The following is a 16,744-nucleotide window of genomic DNA, read 5'->3' as shown; positions in this document are numbered from 1 at the left end:
TTCTTGTTCCCTGTTAAATGAGTTTTACATTACTCGATGCCGCTAACAAATCCAAAGTTGCACACTTGTTCGATTCTCCTGACGATGTTATCGGCTCCGAAGTTGTTCTCGCAGAGGTTCAACAGCGTCGGAGTCATTGTCATGGCGAAAGGATTCTGCAACGGCGATTTTTTTAAATTCTTTTTTTATCTAATTTATTTTTTCTTAGGGCGCTTTGGGGATGGGTGCAGAGGAAGGCACTCGTTATTTATAACAAAAGGAAGACGAAAGTCCAAATTGCTCGTTAGGAGCAGAACTTTCGTACCATTTATGCGGATGCAATAAATTTTGAGATTTTTTTGCTTTAGCCACAGGGCATTTTGGGAAAGGTTTCAGAAGTTAAAGACAGTCGCTACATCAAATTGAAGAAATTTTAAGGTCTAAATTGTTATTTAGCTACAGAACTTAAGCATCATTTATGTTGACGTCATAAATTTAAAGATTAAGTTTTCTTTAGCCGAAGTGCCTTTTGGAAATGTATGAAAGTGGAAGGAACACGTTATGTTTGATGGTCAAGACTTTTCAAGTAGTAAATTGTCAAGCAGAGGCCACTTCTTGGTATGCTTAATGAAATGGAATGGAATATAAGATTTAGGCCAAAGGCCAAGTGCTAGGACCCTAGAAGTCATTTAGTACTGAAAAGAAAACTGAGAGTCAGGAGGTTTAAAAGCTGTAAACGGAGGAAAACTTGGCAGTTACACTATGAAACAATAGTTAAGAGAGGGTGGAGAGTACAACGGAAGGAAGGGAATATGAACGGAAGTAGAGTACAAGGAAATGAAAGGGGTTGCAGCTAGGGGCCGAAGGGACGCTGCATAGTGACTGCAGAAAACGAATGTTTTTATAGCCTGGATATTGAATTTTAGCCTCTGCATCAAGGTAACTTTGGTAGATACAACATTTACCATGGAGGGAATATCAAGGTATATACCCTATTTACCCCATTAACATTTTTGATAATGTACTTAATCACCGATTATTGACATAGAATATTAATCGTTATGTGAATATCTTCTGGCAAATTAGTATCTCACTACATCATGTCAAGCTTGATGGAAGTCTTAGTTCTCAACTTCAGTTTTCTATTGATATAAGAGAATTTCGGTTTATTAATAGGCAAACATCTCCTGGAAACCGCGAAAACGGTATAAAGTGTCCAAGAAATCCACATGAGCAATCTCTGAGTGACAGTAATGACGTAAACATCATTGCTTCTGGTACTGTAATTAGTATCCTCTTGCTTTTTATTGTCATAACTAAGAGAAAAAAAATCGAAAGTGTAAAGGAATTCAAACTTGGAATTTACTTGAACCCACGAGCCACAAGCGTGGAACTGCGATTTACTGAAAAAGCTTCAATGTGCATCTGTCAAGCTGTGGCTAACTAAAGATTCCCAATTTAAATCTCTCAGGATATGGTCAACTTGAAAGAATGGATTTGAATCTACCAGGCCATTATCTACTGGCACTTACGAATTTAAATCAAACTGAAAGAGCAGTTTTGCATCTGTTAAGAAGGGGTTTAAAGAAGACTACTTTCTTACCTCTCCAAACCGGAAGCACTTATCGTTGAAGGCATCGACGGCTCTTTTGTAACAGGCCCAGTCGTTGACTTTTCTCATCGGATTTTCAATGTAATATTCCGCCAGCTCTTCATCGCCAGTCACCAGCGTTGCGATGTTCTTGGTTGTTTCTTGAACGAATTCTCGTTTCTGGACAACACGAAGATAAGATATAGTCGCATAAGTTAGATTAAATGTGTTCATGACAACAAACTACATACTTTTATGGGAATTCCTAGTCCTCTTTATATATGAACAGATAGATGGGAAGCCTGAGGAAGGTAGGCTGATGGAAGTATAGAGAGAGAGAGAGAGAGAGAGAGAGAGAGAGAGAGAGAGAGAGAGAGAGATGTGGAATTTTTTCCATAATCTACAAATTCACATGTTAATGTACGGGAATTTTTTGTCAACGAAAGTGGCTGAATCATGAAAGCAAGCAATTCTAGAGCACTGTATGAATTCACTTAGGGTGTATCCGCCGAAAAAAAAAGAGTTGATGAAGCTACTTTAAAAGAATTGTAAGATGAAACGCATAACAAAAGTGATAATACTTTCGAGTGAAAGTAATGGTAAATTTAGCTTACCTTAAACAAGCCGTTAATCTGAGCCTGAAGCGCGATCTTCTCGTCACCATTGGCTTTTTTCATCTTATTTTTCAAGATGAAGAGAGGTACATCCACGCTTGGTACAGCATCCTGCGGTTTTGAAAACCAGGCTGTAATCACTAGTTGAAAAATCCAATTCAATATTGCTTGTTGGCTAAAGCAACCAAGAATTAAATGGTTTCGCTAATGCGTTGTTCAGTAAACGAAATATGTAAAACGTAAAAGAGAGATGAGATCAGGAGACTAAAAATAAATATAAATGAATAAATAGATAGATAAATAAACAGACTCACGTCCTTGGAACGAGATCCTCCAGAAGACTTCCTCTGCTGGGTCTTTCCCATTCCCAGGAAAACACCGACGACCTCGTCCCGCATAGATGGCTGTCCATACCATGGAGAGTGTGATTGGTAATTGCACTCGTATATGATTTGATACTGGTCCCCTAGGGTCAGTGTAGTGAGGTCACTCTGTCGAATTCAAACAAAAAAAAGCTGTGTGTGAGAGAGAGAGAGAGAGAGAGAGAGAGAGAGACAGAGAGAGAGAGAGAGATCAGGGAGGAATGATGAACCCAGGAATTAAGTCTTCATGTTGTAAACTTATTGGAAGGGATTAGGCAGTACGTTTAAACTAGCATTTATTTTTTTCTTTCTTAAATGGTTATCGGTGAGGAATCACCTTGCAAGACTGAACTACGATTTAAAGGAATGGAAGCAGGTGTAAGTCTTTAGCTCGTCCTAAACTCTGTTGAGATCATGAATGAATGTAAAAATTGGAAAGATAAAAGGGGATATAATGTTCATGGCATCGAAGAAGCAATACCGAAAAGGAATGTGTGTAGGTCAAAGTTTGCATCGTTGCATAAGTATGTAACAAACAGAAATTTTGCACAGGGACGATAGAATATGTAATAGATAAGTCGTGATGTATCCCGCCACAGAAAGAGCTGACAGGGTTAACCTTCACCCGCTACATAAACCGCTAACCTCGTCAGAATTCTCCATCCAGCAACAGCCGAACTGGTCGCCAATGTACGTGTCTCTGAGTTCGTCGAAATAGCAAGCGTAGGAAGACTCGGAGGGGTCAGCCGAGGTCGTTACATAAACTGTCAGGTGAAAGTTATTTCCCTAAGTAAAGGTGTTTTTATATGAATCACGTGTTCTTGCGTCTTATGACATTTCGTCTCCAAACTTATTGTAATGACTGGAAAGGGATATTTCCATATCGTGCCTGCAGTGCTGATAAAATTAACTGAATATCTCATTAACTAACTTTCAATATTAGGAGTTCTGTTGTCCTGAAAGCTAAAGCTTAGATTTCCTTATGTTATACCTCTATGCTCTCAAGATAATTATTTCACTGCTGACGATTGTTCACTCCATCTGTGTAGGAGCTGTCACACTATGATTAACATATTTTAACTGATCCCTAATTGGACAACAATGATATTACTAAAAAATTCAGTGTCGTTTTTTCTGACTTTTACAATAATGCAATTTATTGATATAATTGTGAACTTTTGATGAACGATGATAGAACTGATGCCATTGACTACTTACACCCAATATTATCTGGATAGATGCCATCGTACAGGGACCCTGATTCACATGATTCCATGTACATCACCATCTGAAAGGTCATAAAAGCTCAGGGTAAGTGAACTAGAAGTTTTATTGCAGTGCAATTTCTTCTCAAGCATGCAGTAATCATTATGACAAATATCGAAGATACTTTAGGCTGACCAACCTTCGATACAAAGTCATTTCTTTGCCCTTGTTGTTGCCACCTTTGATACAAAGTCACCTCTATGTATCGGTTCTTACCTTCGATACCAACTCATATGGTTGTTCTTAACTTGGAAATAAACTCATCTTGTTCTTATCCTTGGTGCAGAATCATCTTGTTCTTACCTTCTATATAAAGATCATCTTGTCCTTACCTTCGATAAAAAATTCATCTCGTTCTTCCCTTCGATATAGTCTTATCTTATTCTTACCTTCGATAAAAAGTGATTCTGTTCTTGCCATCGATACAGTCTTATCTTGTTCTTACCTTCGATGCAAAGTCATCCTGTTCTTGCCTTCGATACAGCCTTATCTTGTTCTTACCTTCGATACAAAGTCATCTTGTTCTTGCCTTCGATACAGTCTTATCTTGTTCTTACCTTCGACACAAAGTCCTCCTGTTCTTGCCTTCGATACAGTCTTATATTGTTCTTACCTTCGATACAAAGTGATCCTGTTCTTGCCTTCGATACAGTCTTATATCTTTGATCTATTTTCGATAGTCTTATGTGTCTTATTTTCTCTCTTCCTCGATACAGTATCATCTTGTTCTTACCTTCGATACAAAGTCATCCTGTTCTTGCATTCGATACAGTCTTATCTTGATCTTATTTTCGATACAAAGTCTTCCGGTTCTTGCCTTCGATACAGTCTTAACTTGATCTTATTTTCGATGAAACGTCATCCTGTTCTTGCCTTGGATACAGTCTTATCTTGATCTTATTTTCGATACAAAGTCTTCTGGTTCTTGCCTTCGATACAGTCTTATCTTGTTCTTACCTTCGATACAAAGTTATCCTATTCTTGCCTTCGATACAATCTTATCTTGTTCTTATTTTCGATACAAAGTCATCCTGTTCTTGCCTTCGATACAGTCTTATCTTGTTCTTACTTTCGATACAAAGTCATCCTGTTCTTGCCTTCGATACAGTCTTATCTTGTTCTTATCTTCGATACAAAGTCATCCAGTTCTTGCCTTTGATACAGTCTTATCTTGTTCTTATTTTCGATAAAAAGTCATCCTGTTCTTGCCTTCGATACAGTCTTATCTTGATCTTATTTTCGATACAAAGTCATCCTGTTCTTGCCTTCGATACAGTCTTATCTTGTTCTTACCTTCGATATAAAGTCATCCTGTTCTTGCCTTCGATACAGTCTTATCTTAATCTTATTTTCGATACAAAGTCATCCTGTTCTTGCCTTCGATACAGTCTTATCTTGTTCTTACCTTCGATACAAAGTCATCCTGTTCTTGCCTTCGATACAGTCTTATCTTGTTCTTATCTTCGATACAAAGTCATCCTGTTCTTGCCTTCGATACAGTCTTATCTTGTTCTTATTTTCGATACAAAGTCCTCCTGTTCTTGCTTTCGATACAGTCTTATCTAGATCTTATTTTCGATACAAAGTTCTCCTGTTCTTGCCTTCGATACAGTCTTATCTTGTTCTTATTTTCGATACAAAGTCAGCCTGTTCTGGCCTTCGATACAGTCTTATCTTATTCTTATTTTCGATACAAAGTCCTCCTGTTCTTCCCTTCGATATAGTCTTATCTTGTTCGATAAAAAGTCATCCTATTCTTGGTTTGGATACAGTCTTATCTTGTTCTTATTTTCGATAAAATTTCATCCTGTTCTTGCCTTCGATACAATCTTATCTTGTTCTTACCTTCGATACAAAGTCATCCTGTTCTTGCCTTCGATACAGTCTTATCTTGTTCTTACCTTCGATACAAAGTGATCCTGTTCTTGCCTCCGATACAGTCTTATATTGTTCTTACCTTCGATACAAAGTCATCCTGTTCTTGCATTCGATACAGTCTTATCTTGATCTTATTTTCGATACAAAGTCGTCCTGTTCTTGCTTTCGATAGAGTCTCATCTTGTTCTTACCTTCGATACAAAGTCATCCTGTTCTTACCTTCGATACAGTCTTATCTTGATCTTATTTTCGATACAAAGTCATCCAGTTCTTGCCTTCGATACATTCTTATCTTGTTCTTACCTTCGATACAAAGTCATCCTGTTCTTGCCTTCGATACAGTCTTATCTTGATCTTATTTTCGATACAAAGTCATCCGGTTCTTACCTTCGATACAGTCTTATATTGTTCTTACCTTTGATAGAAAGTTCTCCTGTTCTTGCCTTCGATACAGTCTTATCTTGATCTTATTTTCGATACAAAGTCCTCCTGTTCTTGCCTTCGATACAGTCTTATCTTGTTCTTATTTTCGATACAAAGTCATCCTGTTCTTGACTTCGATACGGTCTTATCTTGTTCTTACCTTAAATACAAAGTCATCCTGTTCTTACATTCTATACAGTCTTACCTTGTTCTTACCTTCGATACAAAGTCATCCTGTTCTTGCCTTCGATACAGTCTTATCTTGTTCTTATTTACGATACAAAGTCATCCTGTTCTTGCCTTCGATACAGTCTTATCTTGTTCTTATTTTCGATACAAAGTCATCCTGTTCTTACCTTCGATACAGTCTTATCTTGATCTTATTTTCGATACAAAGTCCTCCTGTTCTTGCCTTCGATACAGTCTTATCTAGTCCTTACCTTCGATACAAAGTCATCCTGTTCTTGCCTTCGATACAGTCTTATCTTGATCTTATTTTCGATACAAAGTCCTCCTGTTCTTGCCTTCGATACAGTCTTATCTTGTTCTTATTTTCGATACAAAGTTCTCCTGTTCTTCCCTTCGATATAGTCTTATCTTGTTCTTACCTTCGATAAAAAGTGATCCTGTTCTTGCCTTCGATACGGTCTTATCTTGTTCTTATTTTCGATACAAAGTCCTCCTGTTCTTGCCTTCGATACAGTCTTATCTTGTTCTTACCTTCGATACAAAGTCATCCTGTTCTTGCCTTCGATACATTGTTATCTTGATCATATTTTCGATACAAAATCATCCTGTTCTTGCCTTCGATACAGTTTTATCTTGTTCTTACCTTCGACACAAAGTCCTCCTGTTCTTGCCTTCGATACAGTCTTATCTTGTTCTTATTTTCGATACAAAGTCATCTTGGTCTTGCATTCGATACAGTCTTATCTTGATCTTATTTTCGATACAAAGTCATCCGGTTGTTGCCTTCGATACAGTTTTATCTTGATCTTACCTTCAATAAAAAGTCATCCTGTTCTTGCCTTCGATACAGTCTTATCATGTTCTTATTTTCGATACAAAGTCATCCTGTTCTTGCCTTCGATACAGTCTTATCTTGATCTCATTTTCGATAAAAAGTCATCCTGTTCTTGCTTTCGATACAGTCTCATCTTGTTCTTACCTTCGATACAAAGTCATCCTGTTCTTACTTTCGATACAGTCTTATCTTGATCTCATTTTCGATAAAAAGTCATTCTGTTCTTGCTTTCGATACAGTCTCATCTTGTTCTTACCTTCGATACAAAGTCATCCTGTTCTTACCTTCGATACAGTCTTATCTTGATCTTATTTTCGATACAAAGTCCTCCTGTTCTTGCCTTCGATACAGTGTTATCTTGTTCTTACCTTCGATAAAAATTCATCCTGTTCTTGCCTTCGATACAGTCTTATCTTGATCTTATTTTCGATAAAAAGTCATCCTGTTCTTGCCTTCGATACAGTCTTATCTTGATCTTATCTTCGATAAAAAGTCATCCTGTTCTTGCCTTCGATACAGTCTTATCTTGATCTTATCTTCGATAAAAAGTCATCCTGTTCTTGCCTTCGATACAGTCTTATCTTGTTCTTACCTTCGATACAAAGTCATCCTGTTCTTACCTTCGATACAGTCTCATCTTGTTCTTATCTTCGGTAAAAAGTCATCCTGTTCTTGCCTTCGATACAGTCTTATCTTGATCTTATCTTCGATACAAAGCCATCTTGATACAAACTCACCTCTTTGTACTGGTTGTTGTCGTGCATGTCCTTGATAACCTTGAAGAGATCATCGGCGTACATGTGGTCGGAGGGGAAGGAGAAGAAACCGACATTGCCGTGATCGACCATGTTGATGAAGATGTGATCTTCGGGCCCGCTCTTGATCACTTTGCCGGAGCCAATTCCAGCGACTCCCGCCTCGTCGCCCGTCAGAACCTTGAAGAAAACGTCTGGAGTGACGTCACGACCCGTGTAGTCCTTGACGATGCCCTCGTAGACATTGGGACCGTCTGGGCGGTTTATGACGACGCCTGGGGTTGGGTTTCTGTTGGAAAGGCCTCGGTTTATTTTCAAGATAAGTTATTGTTTTTGGTTTCAGTAGGTCCCCTGCTCTCTAAACAGTTGTTTTAAAGATAATTCCTCAGAATTAAGTTGACGTAATATTTTAGGAACCATTAGAGCAGTCTTAATCATACTTTATAGTTTTAGAAAGGATTACTATGCCATGATTGAGTCAGGTCTGCTGCACAGCTTATTTTCTTCGTTTTTCATGTTCCTCTTTATGTAACGAATGCAAACAGACGAACATCACTTTTTCAGATGGCTGTTGTATCTGCAATTTCTCTGTAATTAATGTTTGGAATTGTGAATGTGTAATTTACTAGCAAACGTCTTAACGAACTTATGTTTATATGTTTCTGCATCTCACTATACTGTGGTGTTTGCGTATGGTAACACTGCGTCCAGGGCTTTAGATAGGTACGCTATGTGCAAGTTTCAGGTAAATAAAAGGATATCTGGGTGTACATTTGCAACTGAAAAGTGTTTTAATAATTTACTGATTGCGAATTACCCCATTAATATTCGAAATCGGATGTTATTATTATTGTTGATGTAAGCTGAATGTAAATATCTAAAAGCCCGGGACGCAGTGTTACCATTCGCAAACACCACAGGGGGGTGGACAGATGGAAAAAAAAACCGAGTATAGGATGCGTCGTTGGGTTAGGCGATTTACATTATAGATGTTTAGTTACGGGAGCAACAGTCCAAATGAGTAACGACTGCGAGTTGTATTACAGAAATAAAGAATAATACTCACTCAAAATTATCTGCCAGGTCATCGTACATCATAACCACAATGTGATCATCGGGTATCCCATGGTCATGCAGAACTTGGTAGGCATGACAGACTCCTGCCTGGAAAGATGACTTCGGTTAAACATGTTCCATTGATTGAACAAGGCGTATTCTCTCCTTCACATAATAAAATAATTATTAAACATAACTGACCAATAAATTGCTTAAGAAGGTCTTCGGCAATTTTCCAAGCAATTTCATTCATACACTCTTTATAATGGTGCCTCTCTCTCTCTCTCTCTCTCTCTCTCTCTCTCTTACTTTATTTCATAATTATCTTTTACAGAATGTTTGTTAGCACTTAAGACAAAAAACCGTGTATACCCCATGTGTTAGGTAGCAAGGAGTCTTATAAGATGTAAATTTCGTTACATCTCTCTCTCTCTCTCTCTCTCTCTCTCTCTCTCTCTCTATCTCTCTCTCTTTCCGCTCCGTACCTGATGTCGGTAGTTACTCCAAGACTTTGACCCGGCGACAAGAACAGCCCAGTTGTCGGCATTCACAGCTGATATTGCCGATAGTAGGGCTAAGATTCCAATTCTCAGGTTCATTACCTGTTGGGCGATTGACAAATTATGTCAGGGACATTAGGTATATTTTAAATTTCATAGTTCAATTATATTACATAAAGGAAAATAAGAACTTTCAATTTGCAATAACGATGATCTTTTTCCTTATATAAAATGCTAACACAGTGTAACTAGGACTCTACCCGCTCTTCTTTTGGTCTAGGATTAGTCACTCAATCTCCAAGATGAAAGCTGCCTTCAGTTTCAGAGGAAGAAAAGTACTAAGCCTTTGCATTTACGTGAATAATGACAAATCACAGAGCTAAAACGTGAAAATATGACATTTGGAGACCTTTTAAATCGATGAGTAGCGAAACTTATATGTAGTTGATAAATCTCATGAGGAGAAAAATAAAAATGCCCGAAAACGTTTCTGAAACTGCGCAGGGAAGCTTAAATGAACTTTATGAATATATTACGGGAAAAAGGAAAGAAACGATGGCAAAGTTTAATCAGTTGGCTACTATAGAAAATACAGGTGTTCTAGAAAGATGTTATGAGATGAAACCCGAGATCACATTCTCAGGTGAAGAGGTCAAAAATGCATCGTTTTATGAACTTTCTAGCATAAAAAAAAAAAAAATAAGCAAATGGAAAAAGCTTCCTAACTTATATAAGTAATGAGACGAAAAACGACAACCTGAGAAAATAGGGAAAATATATCAAGGTAAATGAAGAATTCTACATGACATAAATTGTATATGATTGCAATTGGCAGGTAAATAAAAGACAAATTCCTTGCGCACTTCTAAGCCATCTAATTTAATACGAGGAAATTAGTGCTGGTTACACAGACAAGAAACTGTCAACAAGGAATTATGATGAGCTTTTAATTTCTCCCGTATTATCAAGCGTAATCCTATTACTGGAAAACTTAAGCACGTCACTCACTACTGCGTTCTTTAACATAACATATTACACACACGCACACACACACACACACACACACACAACAACACACATATATATATATATATATATATATATATAATATATATACATATATATATATATATATATATATTAATATATAGATATTTATATATATATTAGATTTGGTCACTATAATGGTTTCACTATAATATTTGACTTACGCCGGTGAGAAGCTGCATTCAGTAGAGGAAAATTGCAAAGAGCAGATAAAGCTTCTCGAGTTTCCATCTTATATACTCAAGAACACAACAGAGATAAGCAGTATTGCGCAAGAATTCTCTGGCCCTCAACAGAAGAAAGCAAAAATATGCGTACGGAAATCCCATCACCCTCACCAAGAGACGTAAACACGCACGCGCGCACAGACACACACACACACACACACACATATATATATATATATATATATATTATATATATATATATATATGATATATATATATATTAATATATATATAATTATATATATATCATATATATATATATATATATATATATAGATATATATTATAGAATTTCCTTATAATATATATAATATATAGATATATAGAGAATAATATATGTATAGTATGTATATATATATGTATAGATATATATATATATATATATATATATATATATATAGAGAATATATATATATAAATTATAATACATATATATATATATATATATATATATATTTATATAATATATATATATATATATATAATATATGTATATTTGATATATATAAATATATATACTATATATATATATATATAATATATATATAAATATCTATATGTATATAGGATCTATATATATATCTTTATATATATATTTATATGATATATATATCTATATATGTATATATATATATATATATATATATATATATATATATATATATATATATATATATATATTGAAAAAAAAGTGAAACTTTTTTTTTTTCACTTTGTTCTTTCTAACTTTGAGTGTAGTGTCCACCCTTTATGGTCCTTGATTTCTACTCTTCGCTCGTTTCAAAATTTTACGAGTGGGTTTTTTGGGGGGGGGGAAAAGTTTTAAATTATTTATAATGGTTAGTTCGTGCTCTTGCTTTGGAGACTCATTCAGTTTCAAAATGTTACGTTTTAAGTTTGGAAAAGCATCAATAGTTTGCAACCATAAAATTCCTCCTTTAAAATGATTAAATTTGATACTAGAGTTTTGAGACTGAACGAAACCTTTAATCCACCTCAAAAGTTTACTTCTAGTCCCAGCGTTTGAAGACGAGTAGTGCATTTTCACTCAGCAGCCGAGAAAGGCGGGTCAACTCTTCTGTAATTTTCACCTATCCAGCCTAAATTTTATCATGAAGCATTAAGTGACTAGCGTGACCGTTGGTCGAGGATGATCCTGCTTGGAAGTGCGTGCTCTTGGATTGCTTCTTTTTTGAGGCTACTATACCATGGAGGTACAGCAAGTTTACATCGACTCGTCAATTAACTACGACAGCTGCAATTGACCTAGAGAGGCTTGCTTAGAGTGGAGATCCTGAGGACTTTTCTGATATTGGGGGTTATTAGTGAGGTCGCATCATCGGTCTTCATAGGGACGGATACCTCGCTTAAATGACAAGAAGCAATAAGACAACCTACGATCCTGAGCCATTTTCTCGAATACATAATTCTGTGAAAGTTCTGTTTATGTAAAATAAATATTTAAAATCGCTCTTGATTATAATTTATTGCCATTTGATAAATTTTTAAACTTCCAGTATTTTGAAAATGGCGCCCAACGTGGGGCAGGTTAAAGGTCTTTTGCTTCTTGGTGTTCTTCCTCGTCGGGTTAAATCTTTAGATCACGGTCACACATTTTTAGCTTCGTGAATATTTTACTTGTCTATTATTTTGCTGGGTTGGTCATATTTTTTGTGAATCTTTTCGAATTTTGCATAGGTTATATTTCCTTCGATAACGCTTTGCTTAATTTCTGAATTTGCTAATGGGTTTATTCCATTATATATTGTATATTTTTTGCTTTTAAGTTTTAGCCGAATTTACATGCAATATGGAGAATTTGAGTGCTCTTAAGATTTCACGTGGTCATTGTCGAACACAGGTGACCAAAAAGTGTGACAGTGTAAGGCTTAAATATGGTACTCTCACTGAGCAAGAAAGGGTTAGTTTTGTGTTATCCCTTCAAAATTTAAAAACAAAGTTAGATCATTTGGACTCTCAGATAGTGGATAAGCTTTGTAGTGAAAAAAAGGATGAATCTGATATCAAAGATGAACTCGATTCTTGTGCTACTTATACGGACAACATTTTATCATCATTAGCTATGCTCGAGAAAGTCACAGCAGAAATTCCCTTGCCTAGTAACCCTTCTCCTAAGATTAAATACCCATGTTTGCCTCTTCCTGTATATAATCATTCTGAGGGGGAAAGCATAGAAAAATTTTTTAAGGATTTTGAGAAGGCTATGGAGACTATGAAAGTAGACTCTTATCTTAAATTTATTTATCTCCAAAATCAACTAGGTAAACAGCCATTAGCTCTTGTGAAATCTTTATCTTCTACTGAACAGAATTATGAGGAAGCCAAAGCCTTGTTACAAAAAGCTTTTGGTTCTGAATTAGGTCAGAAATTTGAAACTCTGCTTGCACTTTCAGGATTAAAATTAACGTATGACTCTGACCCAGATGCCTTTATTGGTAAGATGAGAAGCATTAAAAACTCATTCGCTGCACTTGCAATAACCACTGATGATGTCTTGCAATATTTCTTTTGGGATGCTATGAATGATGGTCTCAAATTACAATGAACTCAGATTACAAATAAAAACAAACCTTTGCTTAAGGATATTGAGGATAATATTTTTGAAGCCACAGAGCGTTACCTTGGGGTTCAGAAAAGATATCAGGAGAAGAAAGTTAATCGCAAAGTTCAGTCAGATGCTAGATCAACATTAAGTTTTGCTAGTAACGTACAGATTGACTCTTCCAGTGCAGTGAAATTAAAGGGTTGTATTTTGTGTAGGGACGAAAATGGTTCCGAAAATGCTGATCATCCAGTTTACAAGTGTAAGGTTTATGCCTCTCCAAAAGCAAAGGTCGAAAGGCTGCAAAAGTTGAATGCTTGCACTAAATGTGCTAATCCTCATAAAACAAGTGCATGTAGATTCAGGTTCTTGAGAAAATGTAACAAATGTAACAACTGGCACTTCAGTTTTTTGTGTGATAGTAATGGTAAAGTTGCTACTGATAACGTTAATAAAGAAAAGGGCTCCTCCCTTGGAGCAACAAATGGCATGATAAGCACAGATTGCAACAAGCTCCTTTTACATACTGGGGCTTCCATTTTACCCACTTTCTCGGTTGTTTTGTCTAATAATGAGCAAATCCGTTGTCTTAAAGACAGTGGTTCTCAGTTTAATTTTATTGATGCTGAATTTGCAAAGAGAAATAATTTGGAAATATTGGAGTCAAATTTCAGTGTCACTGTAAGAGGTATTAACTCTCAGAGAAATTTGTTGACTAATGTTGTTCGTGTTAATTTAAATAATAATGTGAACAGTTTTTGTGTGGAAGCAATCTGCATTCCAGAAATCAATACAAAGCTAATTCTTCCAGGTTTGAGTCGAATTGTTGAAAAATTTCTGGAGCAGGAATATGCATTTGCAGATAAATTTTTGTCAAAAGGGGAGGATATGATCTCTGATATTAAGTTCATACTCGGAACTAATTCTATTCATGTTTACCAGAAGTGACTAAATTGTTTGGCTCTGGTGTTCCTTCTGCATATTTGGAAACTTCCCTAGTCATTATGCTTTCTGGAAATGTTAATGAATACCTGAGAAATTTGCAAAGTATTCCTCACAGCAGTAATTCTGCAAGGAATCCAAGCGTATTACTTAGTCATTCTGAGGCTGAATCAGTGACTGTTATTGAGCCGGAGAAAGATCATTCCCCTAATACTGAATGCATTTCTGCAGAAGTAAATTATGCTGTACTTGATGATAAAGGTAATCTTGTTCAATCTGAACTAAAAAAGGCTATCGATGCTATTCTCTCTGAACAGTGTTCTCAGATATTGAATTATGATCAAACTTTGTATAATGAATCTTGTGTCGAAAATGATATGCATTTGGTAAATTATGTTTTGAATTCTGTTACACGCAGTGATGATGGGAGACTAGTGCTTCCTATCTTGTGGAACAAGAAATTGTCTCATCTTCTTGGTAAAAATCAAACTCTTTCAAAGTTGGTGCTAAAGTCTAATTTTAAGAGATATCACAAAGATGGTAAGTCTCTTGGAATGATAGACGATGTTTTCAGAGAACAAGAGCGTCTGGGTATAATAGAGAGGGTAGATAATTTATCTCAATTCCTGGAGGAGCATCCTAGTTTTTCCTTTTTGCCACACATGCCTGTATTCAGGTTCGAAAAGGAGAGTAGCAAATGCAGAAATTTTTTTCTTTCTAATATTTGTGAAAATGATCCCTCAAAGCCTTTAACAGTCAGCCACAATCAGGCAATGTTAGCTGGCCCTTGCCTTAATAAGAAAGTATCTACTTCTATACTGCAATTGAGATTTGATAGCAATGTTCTGTGCTTTGACTTGAAAAAAGCATTCTTGCAAATTGTGTTGCCTGAATCTGATCAGCAAAAGCTTTTGTTTTATTGGTACAGAAATGTTGCCAAGAATGATTTTTCATTAATTGTGTACAAACATGTTCGGCTTCCTTTTGGTCTTAGACCTAGTCCTGCTTTACTGCTTTTAGCTTTATATTATATTCTCATGATTGATAGAGAGAATGATTCGCCACAAATTAGGAATTTGAAGAGAAATATTTATGATTTATGTTATATGGATAATTGTGCGATTTCATTCAATGACCCTGTCAAATTGAAATGGGCCTTCGATAATTTGAAGCAGATTTTTGAACCTTATGGGTTTGAAGTACAACAATTTATAACAAATTGTAAATCTTTGCAGAGTTCCATTGAAGGAGAAACTGGTGAGAAGTCGACCCCTGTGACTAAGCTTTTTGGATTGCTTTGGAATACAGAGACTGATTCTTTGTCCACCAGCCAGAAATTAGTTTTTTTGGATAGAAATGCTTCATCTAAAAGGCAGATTTTGAGTTCAATTGCATCAAATTTTGATCCCTTTAAATTTTGTGGACCTTTACTAAATAGAGCTAGAATATTCATGCATTCTTTACAGTGCAATAAAGAAATTGGTTGGGACAATAGGCTGTCTGATGATCTGCTAAGAGAATGGATTAATATTGCTAAGCAGCTAAATTCTTCTCCAAAGATTTCAGTTAATAGATTTGTTGGTAGGAGAGATGATATGTATAATTTGATTGCATATACAGACAGTTCTAGAAGCATTTACGGTTGTGTTGTGTTCTTATATAATTTGAGAACTAAAAAAAACAAACTTTGTCATGGCTAAGAACAGATTTGTTAACAAACAGTTAGAATCTAAATCCATACCTTCTCTTGAATTTCAGGCAGTTTCTTTAGGGACTGAAGTATTACATGATATTAGAAGAGAATTAAGTGGTTCTAATTGTGTTGAGCCTATTAACATAGTAGGAATGGATCTATACACAGATAGTCTAGTTTGCTTACATTGGTTATCAGCACATGTTACAAAGTTTGATAAATTACGTAATTTGAGCATCTTTGTGAAAAATAGATGAGATAGTATCTGCAGAATGTGTGAAGAATTCCCTATTAAGTTTAAATTTTGTGCAGGCTCTAAAAACCCAGCTGATGCAATCACCCGACCTCTCTCCTATAAGCAATTAATGAATTCTAATTTTTTCAGTGGTACTGTTGTTGATGCAGATATTGATGCTTCCGCAAGTGATCTGATGGAAGTCACTATTCCTAATACATTACTCAGAGAAGAAGGTATAATCTCTTCTCTTGAAAGTAGTCATGTTCATGTTGCTACTGAATCTGTGGTTCGAGAGGATATAAACCATTTGGTTTCTATGGATTCCTTTTCTGGCTTCAAGAGTATAGTTTCAGTCCATAGGTATGTGATCAGGTTTATTAATAACCTGAAAATTGCAGTAAAGATGAGGGACCCAAGTAAATATTCACATTTTAATTGTCTTACTGATGAAGAGACTTTGTCAGAAGCTTATAACTTGGTAATCTACAGAGACCAGCAGATTCATTTTCCAGAAGTTTTTAAATATTTTGCAGGGTCTCCTAAAGCAGTTAAAGAGATCCCTAATATAATCAGCCAACTTAATATT

The 16,744-nt window shown here is 35.8% G+C and overlaps 1 protein-coding gene across 1 annotated transcript in view; it reads right to left on the bottom strand.

Moving 5' to 3' along the window:
* The window catches only part of LOC135221709 (legumain-like), a 10,865-nt gene extending 87 nt beyond the window's left edge, over positions 1-10,778 (bottom strand). Inside the window, exons 1-10 of the mRNA XM_064259464.1 lie at positions 10,660-10,778; positions 9,434-9,550; positions 8,959-9,056; positions 7,875-8,181; positions 3,765-3,834; positions 3,192-3,310; positions 2,499-2,675; positions 2,185-2,295; positions 1,583-1,750; positions 1-155 (exon numbers count right to left, since the gene is read on the bottom strand). The exon at positions 1-155 is cut by the window's left edge and continues 87 nt beyond it. Coding sequence (XP_064115534.1) covers positions 30-155; positions 1,583-1,750; positions 2,185-2,295; positions 2,499-2,675; positions 3,192-3,310; positions 3,765-3,834; positions 7,875-8,181; positions 8,959-9,056; positions 9,434-9,550; positions 10,660-10,677 — 1,311 coding nt within the window. The 5' untranslated portion in view covers positions 10,678-10,778 and the 3' untranslated portion in view covers positions 1-29. The remainder of the gene's footprint in view (positions 156-1,582; positions 1,751-2,184; positions 2,296-2,498; positions 2,676-3,191; positions 3,311-3,764; positions 3,835-7,874; positions 8,182-8,958; positions 9,057-9,433; positions 9,551-10,659) is intronic.
* Between the last annotated feature and the right edge of the window lie 5,966 nt (positions 10,779-16,744).

This window comes from Macrobrachium nipponense, chromosome 3 (genome assembly GCF_015104395.2).
Source record: "Macrobrachium nipponense isolate FS-2020 chromosome 3, ASM1510439v2, whole genome shotgun sequence".
Taxonomy (NCBI): Eukaryota; Metazoa; Arthropoda; class Malacostraca; order Decapoda; family Palaemonidae; genus Macrobrachium; species Macrobrachium nipponense.
This window is presented reverse-complemented; position numbering and strand designations above follow the sequence as displayed.